We start from the raw sequence: 15323 nt of genomic DNA, 5'->3' as shown, positions 1-15323 counted from the left end.
GATAAATTATAGTGGAATTCTATGGTATTGATATAGTAATTTATGATTTTTGGTTATTTCAAAATGTATATATAAAACCTGATAAAAAATTTTTCGTTTTAACATCCTCCACATGTGAAATTTGATAAGGCTTAGCAACCTACAGCAAGCAGTAAACAAGTTCAAAGTTTGTAACTAGAAGAGATAATTATTTTCTATAATTCTTTTTCTACTGTTCTATGTTTTAAGAAAAATAACTGAAATTTAACAATATATTTTAAGTAGTAATAATGTATATACATATATAATGTATTAAAAATTAAATATGACCATATTTTACAAAATACTAGTCCACTAGAACACAGCCAAGATAAGTTACTTTGTCAAGGCCAGTTGTATACTCTTGGATACAGTAACATGAGTGCACTGTGTCATTGCAACTACTAAGTTCTATAATGTTAGCCCCGCACGGCTGAAAGGGTGATATAATAAAAATAATAAATATATATAAATGAATAATGTTATGAAATTTAAGCTATTTAGACTAAACATTTGTGTTTGTGTTATAATTTGTAGTCACTCTAAAGCAAAAAAAATTTAATTTATATCCTAATTATTTATGGAGGTCACAAAGTTTGTCAAATCGAACCAACCCATACAGATACAATAGTGAAAACAACAGACAAAATATAAAGTTTTTTCTAAGAACAATTTGCTAATTATCTAGAGGTTATAAAGATTTCACATGTGAATTTTGAAAATGTTCTGATGTACAAAAGCATTTTTAATCTTAAAATCAATATTAATTTGCATGTTGGATACTCAACATTCTGAAAGAAAATTTTCTATGCAAAAATCTTTAATTAAAAAATCTTAATACTTAATTTAAAAACCTGATGTTTATTAATAACCTGCAAAATTTTGTAAAGATATGCATACACTATCTTTAGTACATATACTTTAGTGGTTATGAGCTGAGTGGATTCCACCAAGCACATAATGGAAGAGCTAACTTGAAAAAAAAGATTAAATTTGATTGAATGTATATACAAGTTTAAGAACTAGCAAAAACAAAATTCAAAATCTATAGCTGTCAGGTATAAAAAACTGTTTAGTGTAGGTAATATTATTAATGAATTTATTTTGTTTGTAATTCACTGATGTTGAAGATACAGATTTCTAGAAGGCCTAAGTGATGGATGTATAAATAATGATGATTAGACGAGCGTAAACAGAGAGTTAGTAAAAAGTCATGGGAAGGAGAAGTTTGGTGAAAGAAAAAGTCAGAAACATAAAGTTAACCATCATAGGAGTGAAAGCCTATGTGGACTTTGACAAAAAAGCACACAATTATTGGAAATACAGGATGCAACTGTGATAACTCATGCGACAGCATAACTGAATTATATATGGATACTATAGCATAAGAAATAGAGAAAAATAGTTTGACTTGTCAACTGAATTCTAAAGCAATTGATTAGGCCTAAGGGGACTTTTGACAAGAAGAGAACTGTATAGTGTTCAAGATACAACTATGATCTCCATAGTGTAAAGAATTTTGTATATACGTTCATTATACTTGAACATACATCTATACAGTATTTATTCATGGACTGAAAATAGTGTTTACAACCCAGAAGTAAAAGTAGCTTACATAGTTTTCACAAGTCAGTACAGAACATTCTAGAACAATGAAGAGTTATAATGACTGAACAATATCAAATACACATAGAAAGTAAAAAACAATGGTAGTAGCTCAATATAAAAAAAGTACCCCTTTAATGATAAAATAAATAAACTAATTCAATGGCAGAATCTAAAAAATGAAAAACTCTTATTAAGACTTTAGAATTGATAACCTTATCTGGAAAGTATCATGGAACAAAAAATCTAAGGAATTTTTTCTGCACATTCTTTATCTCACTGTAAATTTAACAAATAATTTTCATTCTTTAAGTTCACTTTTCTAATGTATGCACATGGATAAAAAGTCAAATATTTGAGGTAAATTTTACAACCATGAAAAAATACAAGCTTCTGCCAACTACTAACACATTGACTAAATGCATATTCTATAGAAGCATAAAAAAATTGTAGTTCAAATGTTATTATACACATTCATCTTATTGGGAACCTGTATTATGGTTGTTAAATTAAGACAAGATTTATATTACTATCATGGTTACTGTGATGTAATACCACAAACATGTTATTGCTGAATCACTATATATATTATATAGGGCAGAAACTGAATACAAAGCTACCATTCTAAGATAATTTATACTTAATCACTTTACATATGCAGAAAATAAATACAAAGCCATCATTATATACCTAGAATTAAAATTTAACTGCACAGAAATCTCCTACAACCATAAGAACAAAAGGAGGTGAAAGGCACAATCTGATATCACTCTAGTAACTAAAACCATCATTATTGTGGACAGAAACGAACAATTATACAGCACTAAATCCACTGTGGCTCACAAAATATAATGCTATTCACAGCACTGAAACCATGAGCTGCAACAACCACTTAAACCTTTAAAACAGCTTTTTTTTATAGGGAAGGTACAAACAAGAGAAACTAATTATACACCTCAACACAGAATACAGGATTATGAATATGTCAAAGTGATCAGTACACTAATGTATTATGAAATTAAACCATTCACTTACTGCATCAGTGCCTTGCATTCTAACTTTAAAAAGCTTCACTGGTTTAGAGCCCAAGTAGCGAGTTCGAGTGTCTGACAAATCTCCTGTTACTTGGTCAAGGACTGTTCGCAAAAGTACACCATTCTGTAGAAAAATAATTACAGATTATTGGAATAAAATGATGACATTAACAAGTTTTGCACATGTACAAATAAAGAAAGATGTATGTCCTGTACGTTAGATTTCTAATTTATTTTTTGATGTGGTTAATTTTCTCTGTAACACAGCTAAAAAAGTTTTAAAATGTAAAATAACTATCTTTAAATCTTGAAAATAAGAATTTCTACTTAATAATTTTAACAAATACCTTTTACAAAATTTTCTACCTGCACCTTCAAGAATAATTCTTTAAATTTTTTGAACGCCTGGAAAACTTAATCCTGCAGTGATGTTAACCAAGATTCTTAACCAAATAATTTGTAACACAGTATAAACTGGATGTTGTGAGTGGCACTTACCTGTAGTCCAATATTCAAATACAACATTCCCTGCAGTGATTCTCCTCCACCCTCAGACCCACCCATCTCTACTATGGACAGCGATTCTGGTGTATCAGGCAGGGCCTGAAGACTCAGAGGGGACAAGCAGTCCTGTGAAAATCGAAAAACCAAAATGCAAAAACAGGTCCAACTTCACAATTTAACACAAAATCTATTTACTATATAGAGTAATATAACTATAACTCATTTCTTACTCCAAGATCCTTTTTACATTAAAGAGTACAAAAAAAAATACAATAAATCATACTGTTGCAAAACTAAATCCTTCCTTTTAAAACCTCAATATTTAATAAATAAACAGGAATTATGAAAACCAAGTAGCTTTCTCAAAATTATTAATATTTTTCAAAAATAGAGAGAGAAAAGAATCATCATAATCTTTCAAAAAAATATTTACTCTTCTTATGCCTCTTTTTGTTCTCACACTTAAAATACCTAACTAAACTGCATGAAATTTGATAACACACTTTATTATAATATCTAGTTTCTGCTATAAAAAAAAGTATAATTGATTTAGGTAGGTTGTGAACCTTTAGAAATTTATTTGTGAAACACAGTTTTTAAAAACAATAGAATACTTCCTTTTGCCTTTGAGATTCTGTTCTGTTTTTATTTTGTGCCTAAAATACTGTTAATTTATTCAAGTTTTATTTTTTTAATAAAGTTAGAAATTGTGTTAGCAAACCCATTTAATTGTCTGTTCATATAATTTCTGACATACAATGAATGCAATGACTGAAAATATGAGAGAAAGAAATAAAACTGTATTTTTTATTAACACTGATCAGAAAGCATCATTTTATACAACCAAGAACTTCTAAAATTAAAACTTTAGTATTACTATGGATCAGAAAAATATTTCATACATCAAATTAGTTTCAATTTCTATGATTTTCATTAGGTATTTATATTTGTTACTTATCTTTACCCATCAAAGAAGTTATGAAATCACAAAAATTGCATAAAACACTGATGAAGGGTAAAAGTACTAACTGGTAGAAACACAACTTGTATCCTAGGCCAACACTAATACAGAAGATATTTTTTCAACTATATTTTTATTAAGCAAAATCTCTGTCTAATAATTATTATTTGTTTTCAATAACTAAGGAGTTCTTGTTGTTTGAGCAACAATAACTTTACTAATACACACGATAAAAAAGATTTTGTGACATCTGAATAGTTTGTAATCACAAACCCCTAGCTTATGATACTCACTAACCCTAACCATCCTTGCCTGGTGTCTCTTCATAGAAGAATATTCCTGTACTTTTCTAAAGAAACTATAAAATCTTCTAGGTTTGTGCCTAAGTATTGTTAACTGCATATTAGAATCCCATATTCTCCCCTATGGGAATTTCTTCTAGTTACTGACTTTTCTCAGAAACCATAAATAACTGCTTAATCTACTTTATTTAATTCAAATTAACATAGATAGACAAGAGTGTTTTCTATCTAATTGTTTTTTTTAGTCATTAGTTCTATACTGTCCAACCCACTTGCTGTGACATCATAAAAGGTGCCACATAAGGTTGCAGAAATAAAATTACTGGTAGAAAATGAAAACTTTCATTAGAAAAAAATATAAATAAGTCTCTTTCAAAGGAATGGCAATTTTTGAGAAACTATAAATGTATACTTTGTAATGGGAAGCAAATTTCCAAAAAAAAAATGATCAGTGCATTGTTTACTGGTATTAATCCTAGGAGCTGCACAGAAATCAAAGTTCAAACTTTTTCTTTAAGAATTAGACTAGTTAAGTGTTGCTTAACTACACATTATCAATTGTACACTATTTTATAGTAAAATAATTGTTGAAATAAAAGTTGGAATTTGATATCCAACAGTGCACATGATAGTGAATAACTACTACTTTAAATTCATAAGATGACTAAGGCTTATATGAACTGAATAGGAATTTACCAAAATATTAAAGTCAAAAAAGACTTTACCAGAAAAAAAACAAAAACAATAGCAACCAGGTATAATAATGCTGTGAACTACCTGTATAATTATATTATACTCAATTTGAGTGGGACTTCACTGTTATTTGATGGCCTGTATTTAATGTAAAAAAACAGCTTAGACGGCATGATGCAATTAATGTTTTTTAACTTCTCTAACCCTTATAAAGAAGGGTTTTATCCCTTTCAGAATCAAGTATTTTGTATCCCAGGAATCCAGGAAAAAGAAATAAAACTGGTTTTACATTTTAATGATTTATTGTACATTTTATCAAAGAAAGTCCTTACAAGTCATATGTCATTGGATTCAGTGCAAAAAACTCTTATCCAAGTATACCCATACAGTTTCTTGGAATAAATATGGTGGGAATATAAAGTATGGCAAGAAGGAAGCTAATGCAAGGTGTAAATGTTTTGTCTTAGAATATCCTTCATAAATAGTAGGAAGTTTTCATAATATTAAATTTTATACAGCTTACTTTTGAATACTTATGTTTCAATACCAACTAACCCTTGGATTTTAACAAATTACTTTCAGTTTATTAAATCTTTCACTGCTACAGTGAGAGATAAACAACTCTTCCAGTGTCAGATGTATCTTTAAATACACATTAAAAACAAAAAGATGTGTATTTTAATATTTCATTACTTGTATGAAACTGGTAACTTTGGAAAGTTTGAAGGGGGAATACCATTTCTCCATGGTGGTACAAAATTCTAACCTTTCATGGCAGTGTGTTCTAGAGAGGGGTTATGTATGTTTGTACAATACAGAATGAGTTAAGAATACAAGTCAGAAGAGTCACACATGAAATTTCACTACAACCTATACATGACAGAACAGCCATAAGTAACTATTAGCCTATGGAATAAAACTGTCTATGTACACAACACCAGGTTCTATGAGAACCACAAGAATATCACACAAATATCATCCAGTACACACATGATTAATGTTAGGACATAGTGAAGAAATGAAAGACTACTTACAGAAGGATCAAGTGAAATCACCCTAACAGTATTATCAGCTAAGCCAACAGCCAGAAACCTTGAACGTTGTTCTCCTGCCGGTACTCCTGCAAGTGCCATACAGATCACATCAGCTGACATTTCTTTTCTATCTGTGTATTCATTTAACTGTCCTGTCTATAATGATAAAAACATTATTCTTGTTATCAAAAACTGTCATTTACAAGCTTGAAAAACAACAACAAAATAAATAGCTCTGCAAGAAAAACAAACACAGCTATATATTATCCTTCTTGGAACACAACAATAACTCAGTTTATTCACATCTTGTCAGAAACACATAAAAACACTTGATTTACTCAATGAAATAAAACATCAAGATCCATGGGAGTGTGTTGTGCAGCCAAAATAACCTACTGGACACAGTGTGCATTATTAACAGGAGTTAATCCAAACTATCACATATTTTCATAGATGTTTTCTACTGGACTCTTACTTCACATAGTAAGTTTCAAGGCAATCCACTAAGAAATACATAAGATTATTAGTTGTCTACTTTGGTCTAAATATGAGCCACATTTGCAAAGTTATTCAACAAAAACTGCTAAATTTGACCAACATTTTTTTGCACTCCTATGAGCTATTGGTCTGAAATTTCTACTACAGCTTACCCTAAGATTAAAGGTGAACTGTCTTTAGTTGTTGTCATTTGCTGATTTAGAGCAGCAAAACTATAAGGTGAAAGATACATAAGTATTGGTTAGGCCAAGCAAACTCGATTAGCAGCTTCCAAAAGAATCATACAGGTGGATGGGTATTATTCATTGCCAACTTTTAAGCACAAATTTGCTAAATTTTATGAAATTCTCCTAATTAAAGTGTTTTAACATCATGTTATATCAGCTTAAATAATTATGCTTAAAATGGCTATACTGATTGCATGCGAGTGATGACAAGAAACTGCTAAATTTAGTTTCCATGGCGTTACAGTAAAGGAAGTTATTAACACTGTTTTGGAGAAGAAAACTACCACCATATATTTTAAAGAATCTGGTTGGTTCTGTAGAGTATAGGTTTTTTCCAAATAATAGGGTTGCAATCCTAAAGCTAATGTTGGTTACTATCAAGTGTCACTTTCTTACCTGATGTGGTCTGCATTGACATAAAGTCATGATATCTAATTAAAAACACCATTTTGCCTCAAGTTGAACAAAAAACATGACCTGGCTAACTAAGGAATGAATATTTGTGGAAAATTCTTATCAATGCTCTAAGTGTAGCTGTCAGTTTGACTGCCAATTTTGATTTCATTCCTTTAAGTCACATGCCCAATTCCCTTTTTTTTTTTTTTGGTTGCACCTTTTTTTCACACCCAAGGTGTTTTTGATTGGATTATAAATGTGCTATTGTGTTTAAAATACTTATTGTACAAGTTTTGTATCATCAGAGTTCATATTATTGCTCATCAAATCACTAAATTAAAAACTAAAATTGGGTATAATATTTATCAATTAACCATTTTCACTCCCTAATCATGTGTAAAGCTACCAAGAACCTATCCAATTTGGTTTTTAGTGTTTTATTTTAAGGCATGTTTGAACACCTGAGCTTATTATATTTACTTGGAGTAGTTATTTTCTAACACATTTGTTGTATCTGTTGTCATAAGGGGTGTAGAAGTGCTGCCAGAGTAGCATGAAATTGGAGTTCAGTCCTGACATTTCAACAATGAAAAACATGAATATAAAAACAAGTTATTCAGTTTACAGTCAAAACTGACTTTCATAACCAAACTCTCAGAGAACACAATGATGGTTTATAATCTCCCACTCTGCTTAAATCAGGTATCTGAGCATTAAATTAGTGAAAAGTTTTCTGGCATATGTCATGTGGTTATTAAGACACACAAATATAGTATAAAAACAGTAAATAAAATAGATTTTATAATTATACTACCATAAAGATTTTGAATATGCAATTCTTTCACTAAAATTGTTTCTAGAAGTTAGGGTCCATATATGGTAACAAATCTAAATGTTATTTTTCTGCCAGTCCAGACCATCATTTCTGACACGCATTGTGAAAGATAATGCAAACTTTACTAAAAATGTGGCTTTTAATGGTACATTTTATTAACTCCCTCAACATGGGCTCGGTTGATTTGACTGACCACATGACCACTTTGTACTCATTTAGTCTTTATAATCTTGATACTAGTAATTTTTAATATAGTACGTATATCTTCACAAAATTTGGCAGACTTTCAGTAAACATCACAAGTCTTTTACATACAAAAAAATCATATTTGATAGTTAAGTATTTTTTAATAAACTAAAAAAAGATACATCCATAAATATATCGAGTATTTGATTTGTGTAATCTATAAAACCTCCTAAACACATTTCAAATGTTTTTCAGTAAAACTATATATTATATCTGTTATTTTCTCTACCCTAACTCTATTCTATAACTATCACAATATTACTGGCTTTCTAACTATGCAATAAAAGCTGTTTCAAATTCATCCAAGTTAGTTGATGTGTTTACCATGAGAACAAAGCTTATACTGAAAGAGAAATTAGCATTTTTCTGTACAAAAAACAACATAATACAATATGTCATTCATAGATGAAAACTTTGGCTTTCTGTTGGTTATAAATAATATAGAATATAGTATTAAATGTAAGAGAGAACTATTAACAACTCATGAAAGAAAGGATATGGCAGGTGGGTGTGGCAAGAGTGGTCTGACTTTCTATTTGATGGCTCTGCAACCAAACAAAATTGAAGGCTATATAAATTATGGTTTGTCTGAGCAGTGATGATTTTACAACAAGTAATTACGTTACATTTTGTACTTATTGGATGGGTAGTAAATAAAATAGAGAAGAGGGGATGTCTAGAGAAAATGTGTCACACTTCTCACACAAGGGGGAATTCAGGATATTTTTATATATTGCCATTTCAAATTAAGAATTTAGAACTTATATAATATTAAAATATGGATTATTAGCTATGATTTTATGCTATACAAATTGGTATAACATAAACAAAAAGTAGTTTAATAAAATGTTGAATGTAAGACACTAAAACCTCAGTAAAGGATGCCTGTGGCGATAGGGTTAATTCTATTTGTTTCTAAGACATAAGTGAGAATTGTCTCATGTTTTTCATTTTCATATCTTTTAAACACAATTTTTTAAATAAAATGATCAAAAAGCTAAGTCTTGTGATTTTTAAGATCTATTTACACACACATTTATAAATACAAACCTAATTATCACTACATTACATTTGATATTTAATACAACAAATCATTTTGGGTTAAACCTTCATCAAATTCTGAGTCCAAATCATTATCCTTAAATAGTTGGTGCAACTTGTCTACATAGGAAGCACTAAAGCAAACTCACTTTTAGTGATTTTGCAGATACTCTTAACATTATGACTATTTATTCATCGGCTGCAATTACAAAGACAGCAAGCACTACTGTGAATGAGCAATCAGAGATTACATGGACAGACACCCTAAAATTCATATCATCAAAGGGTTACTTTGACTGCAGTATTGCAGAAGTCTAGGTGCATAATATTTATGGTGATAATGCAAATTTAACTCTTTTTGTTCATGACCATTAGATTGCACATTATATTTGGTAAATTACAGTATGTGTTTAAAGTGTACACATTTAAAAGGCTTGTTATTTATATAATATATATAACAAAAGTTGCTTTTCTTTTTAAGTGATTTGTGTCAGCAGGACAGGCAGTGTGCAAAGCATTATAAAAGCCAAAGTTGTTAATTCTGCTTAACTTAAAAGAAACTGAGCTGTATGCTTTCTCTCAGAAATATATGTATATTAAATTCAGTACTAATGTAAGTAGCTTCAAATAATTAGTGCTACATACATTTTCTATTGGAAATTAGATTTTGAATGTGAACTTTTAAAAAATTTTGGCATAACCACCATAACACTTTAAAGGTTGAAAAATACAAAATACTACTGTTCCATCTCTTTAGTATTGACCACAAAGTTCAAAGTACCTCAGAGAGTTTTTACTACTATCCTTTTGTCATCTATTTCCTATGTATTTTATTGTTAGTGGCTAAAGTAGAAACCTTCCAAACATAAAGTAATGAATTACTGCTCCTGCCATTAATGTTTAGTGACAACGTAATACAACACCGTTGATAGCAAATAAGTTTGTGCTGCACAGTTACCAGAACTTTCCCAAAGAATTTATTGTAATCCCAGCTCAGAGAACACAGTGGGAGAGGATTAATCAGCTTGTTCACAGTACAAAGTCCAGACCAATCCAATGTCAGTTTTTTTTCCAGGGTGGTCGGAATCAAGCTGTATGGGTGCACAACATGTGTAAATGCTTATGAACATGTATACATATTATTGCTATTTACTTATAAATGCTTCATTTTTTTTAAAACATAACAAAAATATTTCTAGTACTTAAAATATTACAAAATTAACTTGTACTCACACATTGTACTTGCTAAGCCTCATTTAGTCTCTCAAATGGAAGACAAATTTTTATAGATTTCAAAGATGCATTTTAGAAAACCAAAAAAATTATCAAATTATACGTGGGTTAAAAAAAATATGTAATTTCTGTTCCGAGCAATAATTTAGTCTAGAGACTTCACATTTCCAGTAAATTTGCAAATTTCCCCTTCAAATCAATTACAAATGACTGTCAGTTTGGAATTGCTCTTTCTATTGGTTACAAATATGTACTTAAGAGAAGTAGGTTTGAGCCAACGAGAGTTTTGAAAACAATGAGTAGTGGGCAGGGCTACACTGGTAGGTTTGCAAAATTCTTTCCATACAGGCATCCTTTTCTGCTTATGTCACAAAGTTTTACTGAATTACATTCAAAATTCTCAAGTTTATTTACCACTCCTCTGAGAAGTATGAAATTTAATGTAAGTTACTCATTATAATACTGTTATTACTCAGGCAATGCAAATTTTTTACACCTTCAATTTTTATTTGGTTACAGAGTCATAAACTATAAAATGAGACCCTTCTTGCCATGCCCACCTGTCACATCCTCTCTTTCACAAATTACCAATAGTTCTCTCTGATATTTAATACATTGTTAATTATCAAATGACGTACTATATTATGTTGTTTTCTGTACAGAGAATTTCTATTTCACTTACAGTCAAAACTTTACTCTAACAGGAAACACATCAGCTTAGCTGAATTTTTAATGGCTTTTATCACATAGAATGCCAGAAAAATTATGATTGCTATAGGATATTGTCTGCTTTTTACATGTTATTATTCTGTGTTCTTAGGTGCATTATTTAATTAAACAAAAAAGTATTTAGTGCAGTAGTACCATTATTATAAAAAGTAGTGTTAAGTTTCACTGAAAGTCGACATACAAAACAACAGAATATGACCCACGCAAGTACTAAATTTCTTGTTATTCATGTGTATTCTTTATTTATTATTATAAAAGTAATTAACTAAAATGTAAAAATTAGAAACTTTAGGTTAAATTAAGTAGAAGAGAGAAAAATAAAATTTTCACGAGGTATAAAATGATAATAATGTTGTTCAATTAAATTTCAGAAATCACTTTCTAAAGCAGTGTGTTGACCTGTCCACAGCAAGAGGGTTAATATGATTTTCATGGAAACTGCATGTATAAATACAAGAAAAAAAATGGAAACCAGACCTGAAAGTAAAAAGAAAGACATTAAAAGTCTGAATAAGACACTGATTAATAAGTAAAACTTTTATGGAGTTAAAAAATTAAGTGTTTTATGTAAATGGTGTAGAAGCCTATAGGGTACAGTTCTGTAGAAGCCAAAAGGAACAATAACACTAAAAGTATACTCATTAATTAAACATGAAATGATAACTAAAAAAATAATTTCTACTAAAAAAAAATGTGCAAATTTTTAAGAAATAATTTTCAGTCCTTGTTTGTATGTACTATCATTCTGTACATTATAACATAGCAATCATAGAATACGAAAGTTTTAAACAAACTGAAAAACACTTATAAAATAGTCCAAAATAGTTTTAACACTATCCATAGATGAAAAATATATTAAATATGGTACTTCATATCCACTATTTAGCAACAGCTATGGAACTAAACAATACTCTACTGCATCCTTTAACCTTTTGCACTGAAACTTACTGGATCCATTTCAAAGTAAACAAGTTCACCTCCAGTAAGAGCTATAACAACTTGTCTCTGGTTTACTGCACATTTAACAATGGTTTTCTTCCCTGGTGTACGCCATTCATTCACACGTTTATCTGCTCGAATGTGACGTATGCCATCTGGGTAGATCTGAAATTAAAAGACACAAATTGGCAACACATGAAATCTTAATTTCACACAATGAAATAGCTGTATTTTAAATACCATATAGAAAACTGAACCAACAGATACACAGAAAAAAGAACGTAGGTTTCAACTTAGAACAAGTTTCGAGACATGGAAAATTACATTCTCTCTTCTAAAAACCTCATAAAGAATCAGAAATTTAAAATAGTTGATTAAGATGTAAGAAATAAAAAACCTCATATAGAATATTTTTGCTGAGACTTTGATCTCAATAACTTGTATAAATTATTGGAGATATACAAAATATTAAAAAAAAAAAAAAGAATTCAGTCATTGCCAATGTAGATTATTATAATAGATTACATATAGGTTTGTGAAAGTTTCCATTCAATAATTTCTTTTAAACTTCCTTAGAGATAACAGAAAGAAATAATGAAAAATGCTTAAGTTTAAGTTATCTAACCATTTCAAGTATTTTAAAACATTGTTTTCAAAATAAGCATGTTTATGTTAGGAAACTGTCTACCACCTGAACTCTACAGACAGGATCAAATGTTTCAGTGTTAATTATTACAAACGTAGAAAGATATGTATCAAATCACAACTAAATGGGATGGTAATAGTTATCTGGATGTTGATCAGCATGTGATAGTTTTACTTTTGATATTAGAGCCCTCAAATCTAAACAAAAACATTCTGTGTTCTTAATTGCATTATTTAATTAAACAAAAAATTATTTAGTGCAGTAGTACCATTATTATAAAAAAATTAGTGTTAAGTTCCACTGACAGACGACATAAACAATAACAAAAAACAGAATATGACCCATTTAAGTACTACATTTCTTGTTATTCATGTGTATTCTTTATTTATTATTATAAAAGTAATTAACTAAAATGTAAAAATTAGAAACTTTAGGTTAAATTAAGTAGAATAAAGAAAAAAAAATGTTCACAAGGTATGCTCGCAAGCAGATCTATGCATTATGTAATTTGATAGGGTAATGTGAGCCACACCTTCGCTGAGTGATTTACAGCTTGTGTGACCAGATTATTAGTTAGACAATGTTCAAAGGGCAATAAAACAATAAAAATATAAGAATTACTGGTACATAAAACCTCTCCTAGGTACTTTATCAAATTAAATTAAAATTCATAACTTGCACATAAGTATAAACCTACTTGAACTAAAGCATCATCTCCAATCTGAGCACAGGACAAGGTTGGGGTGGTACCAAGAAACCCAGAATCTGTCACTTCTTCTACCGTTTCACCAATAGATAATACAAGGGTGGCATTGACGAAAGATACAATAATGTAGGCATCAAATTCATCTAAAAGGAGAAAAAAAAAAAAGATTTCATTTACTTAACTTCTATAAATACAAACACTAAAATCATTAAGTTCAAAAACTGAATAGATTAAAATAAATGCCTTTCTTTTTTAGAAAATATGTCTCTGGCTACTGCATCAGATGAATAAATGAATCTCCTCTCCAAGCACAACCCCCCTATCTCAAAAATAAAACTACTTAATGTAACATGAACACAAACATTCAAAATAGAAACAAATTAACTAATAAGAAAATTTGTATTTCTTTGTCATTTTTACCCATGTATTTCAGTAAATTCAAATGTAAACAATTTCCTATACAAGTTTTGTTGCCTATAGTGAACAAGCAGAAATATAACTATGTAATTGTTTACGTATAAAAATAACAATAGTCACTTGAACTGAACAAAACATATAGCATATGCAAACAGATGGAGACAACAAAATTAAGGAATCTGATGAAAACATTACTGTTTATAAACAAAATCTCTAACACAGAGAAACAAAATTAAAATATAAAGCTCTTTTAAAATAGATGTAAAGGTGGCTTAAATAAAAATTATAAAAAATAGCTAAAGGATCGACCTCATAACTATTTTGTGCTTGTTATAGTTTTCATGCTATAACTTTTAAATTAGTAAGCATACATTAACGAAATTTGGCATATTCTCAGTAAACAATGTTTTCACATGCAAAATATCAAATTTTATTATTGTTAAGTCTTGAGGTTTGTTAAGCAATATTTTTCTCATGCCTTTTTTCTTTTCACATGTTGCCTATAAAATAAAGATTTGAATATATGAATATATTAAGTATTTGTTTTGAATAGTCCATGTGCAAAGTAATTTTCATGTTAAAATATAAATACTTTTCCTCATCTAAAAAAAAATCACAAATTTCTTCTGTGTAATCCCCAAAACCGCATTTCAAAAGTTTTTTTTCAGTAAAACTTTATAGTTTATCTGTTATTTTCTCTACTCTATCTCAAAACAGATTACCCTTTTTCTTTCTTTCTAGAATGACTTCAAATTGTAACATGAAACTACATACAGCACTGGTTCAAATTAGATGTTTGTGATGTTTAAAATACAAAGTCTTTAGTTTTGCATGAATTAGAAACTCATATTCCTGATATTAATAAGCTAGAATATAAAATAAAAACCTCATATCTTTTCTATTTGCTGAGATGTCACTCATGTATGCAATCAAACACAGTGGCCCGCTCTCCTCTTTCCATTTTTGGAAATGGTCCCTTGTATACACTTAATTTTGTATATGACATGTGAATAACCAACCGGAAGCCCAGTATGTCCCCCTAGTGGCTTTCTCATCCATTTTCAAGTGTGATGCTGTCATTATGTCCTTTCGACACAGATCTTCATGTTCATAAGGCGAGTCTTTAGTGAGCTTGAAATTTCATATTTTTTAGACCCAAATACAGCTTAATTATTATAGTGGAATTTTATGGTAATGATATAGCAATTTATTATTTTTTGGGTTATTTGAAATGTGTGGGTATATATATATATATATAC

The 15323-nt window shown here is 29.5% G+C and overlaps 1 protein-coding gene across 1 annotated transcript in view; it reads right to left on the bottom strand.

Moving 5' to 3' along the window:
- LOC106462619 (splicing factor 3B subunit 3-like) overlaps window positions 1-15323 on the bottom strand; it is a 97210-nt gene that overhangs the window by 28096 nt on the left and 53791 nt on the right. Inside the window, 5 exon segments of the mRNA XM_013922561.2 lie at window positions 2659-2781; window positions 3156-3287; window positions 6152-6307; window positions 12305-12460; window positions 13639-13790. Of these exon segments, the coding sequence (XP_013778015.1) occupies window positions 2659-2781; window positions 3156-3287; window positions 6152-6307; window positions 12305-12460; window positions 13639-13790 (719 nt within the window).

This window comes from Limulus polyphemus, unplaced genomic scaffold (genome assembly GCF_000517525.1).
Source record: "Limulus polyphemus unplaced genomic scaffold, Limulus_polyphemus-2.1.2 Scaffold1209, whole genome shotgun sequence".
In the NCBI taxonomy this organism is placed as follows: domain Eukaryota; kingdom Metazoa; phylum Arthropoda; class Merostomata; order Xiphosura; family Limulidae; genus Limulus; species Limulus polyphemus.
This window is presented reverse-complemented; position numbering and strand designations above follow the sequence as displayed.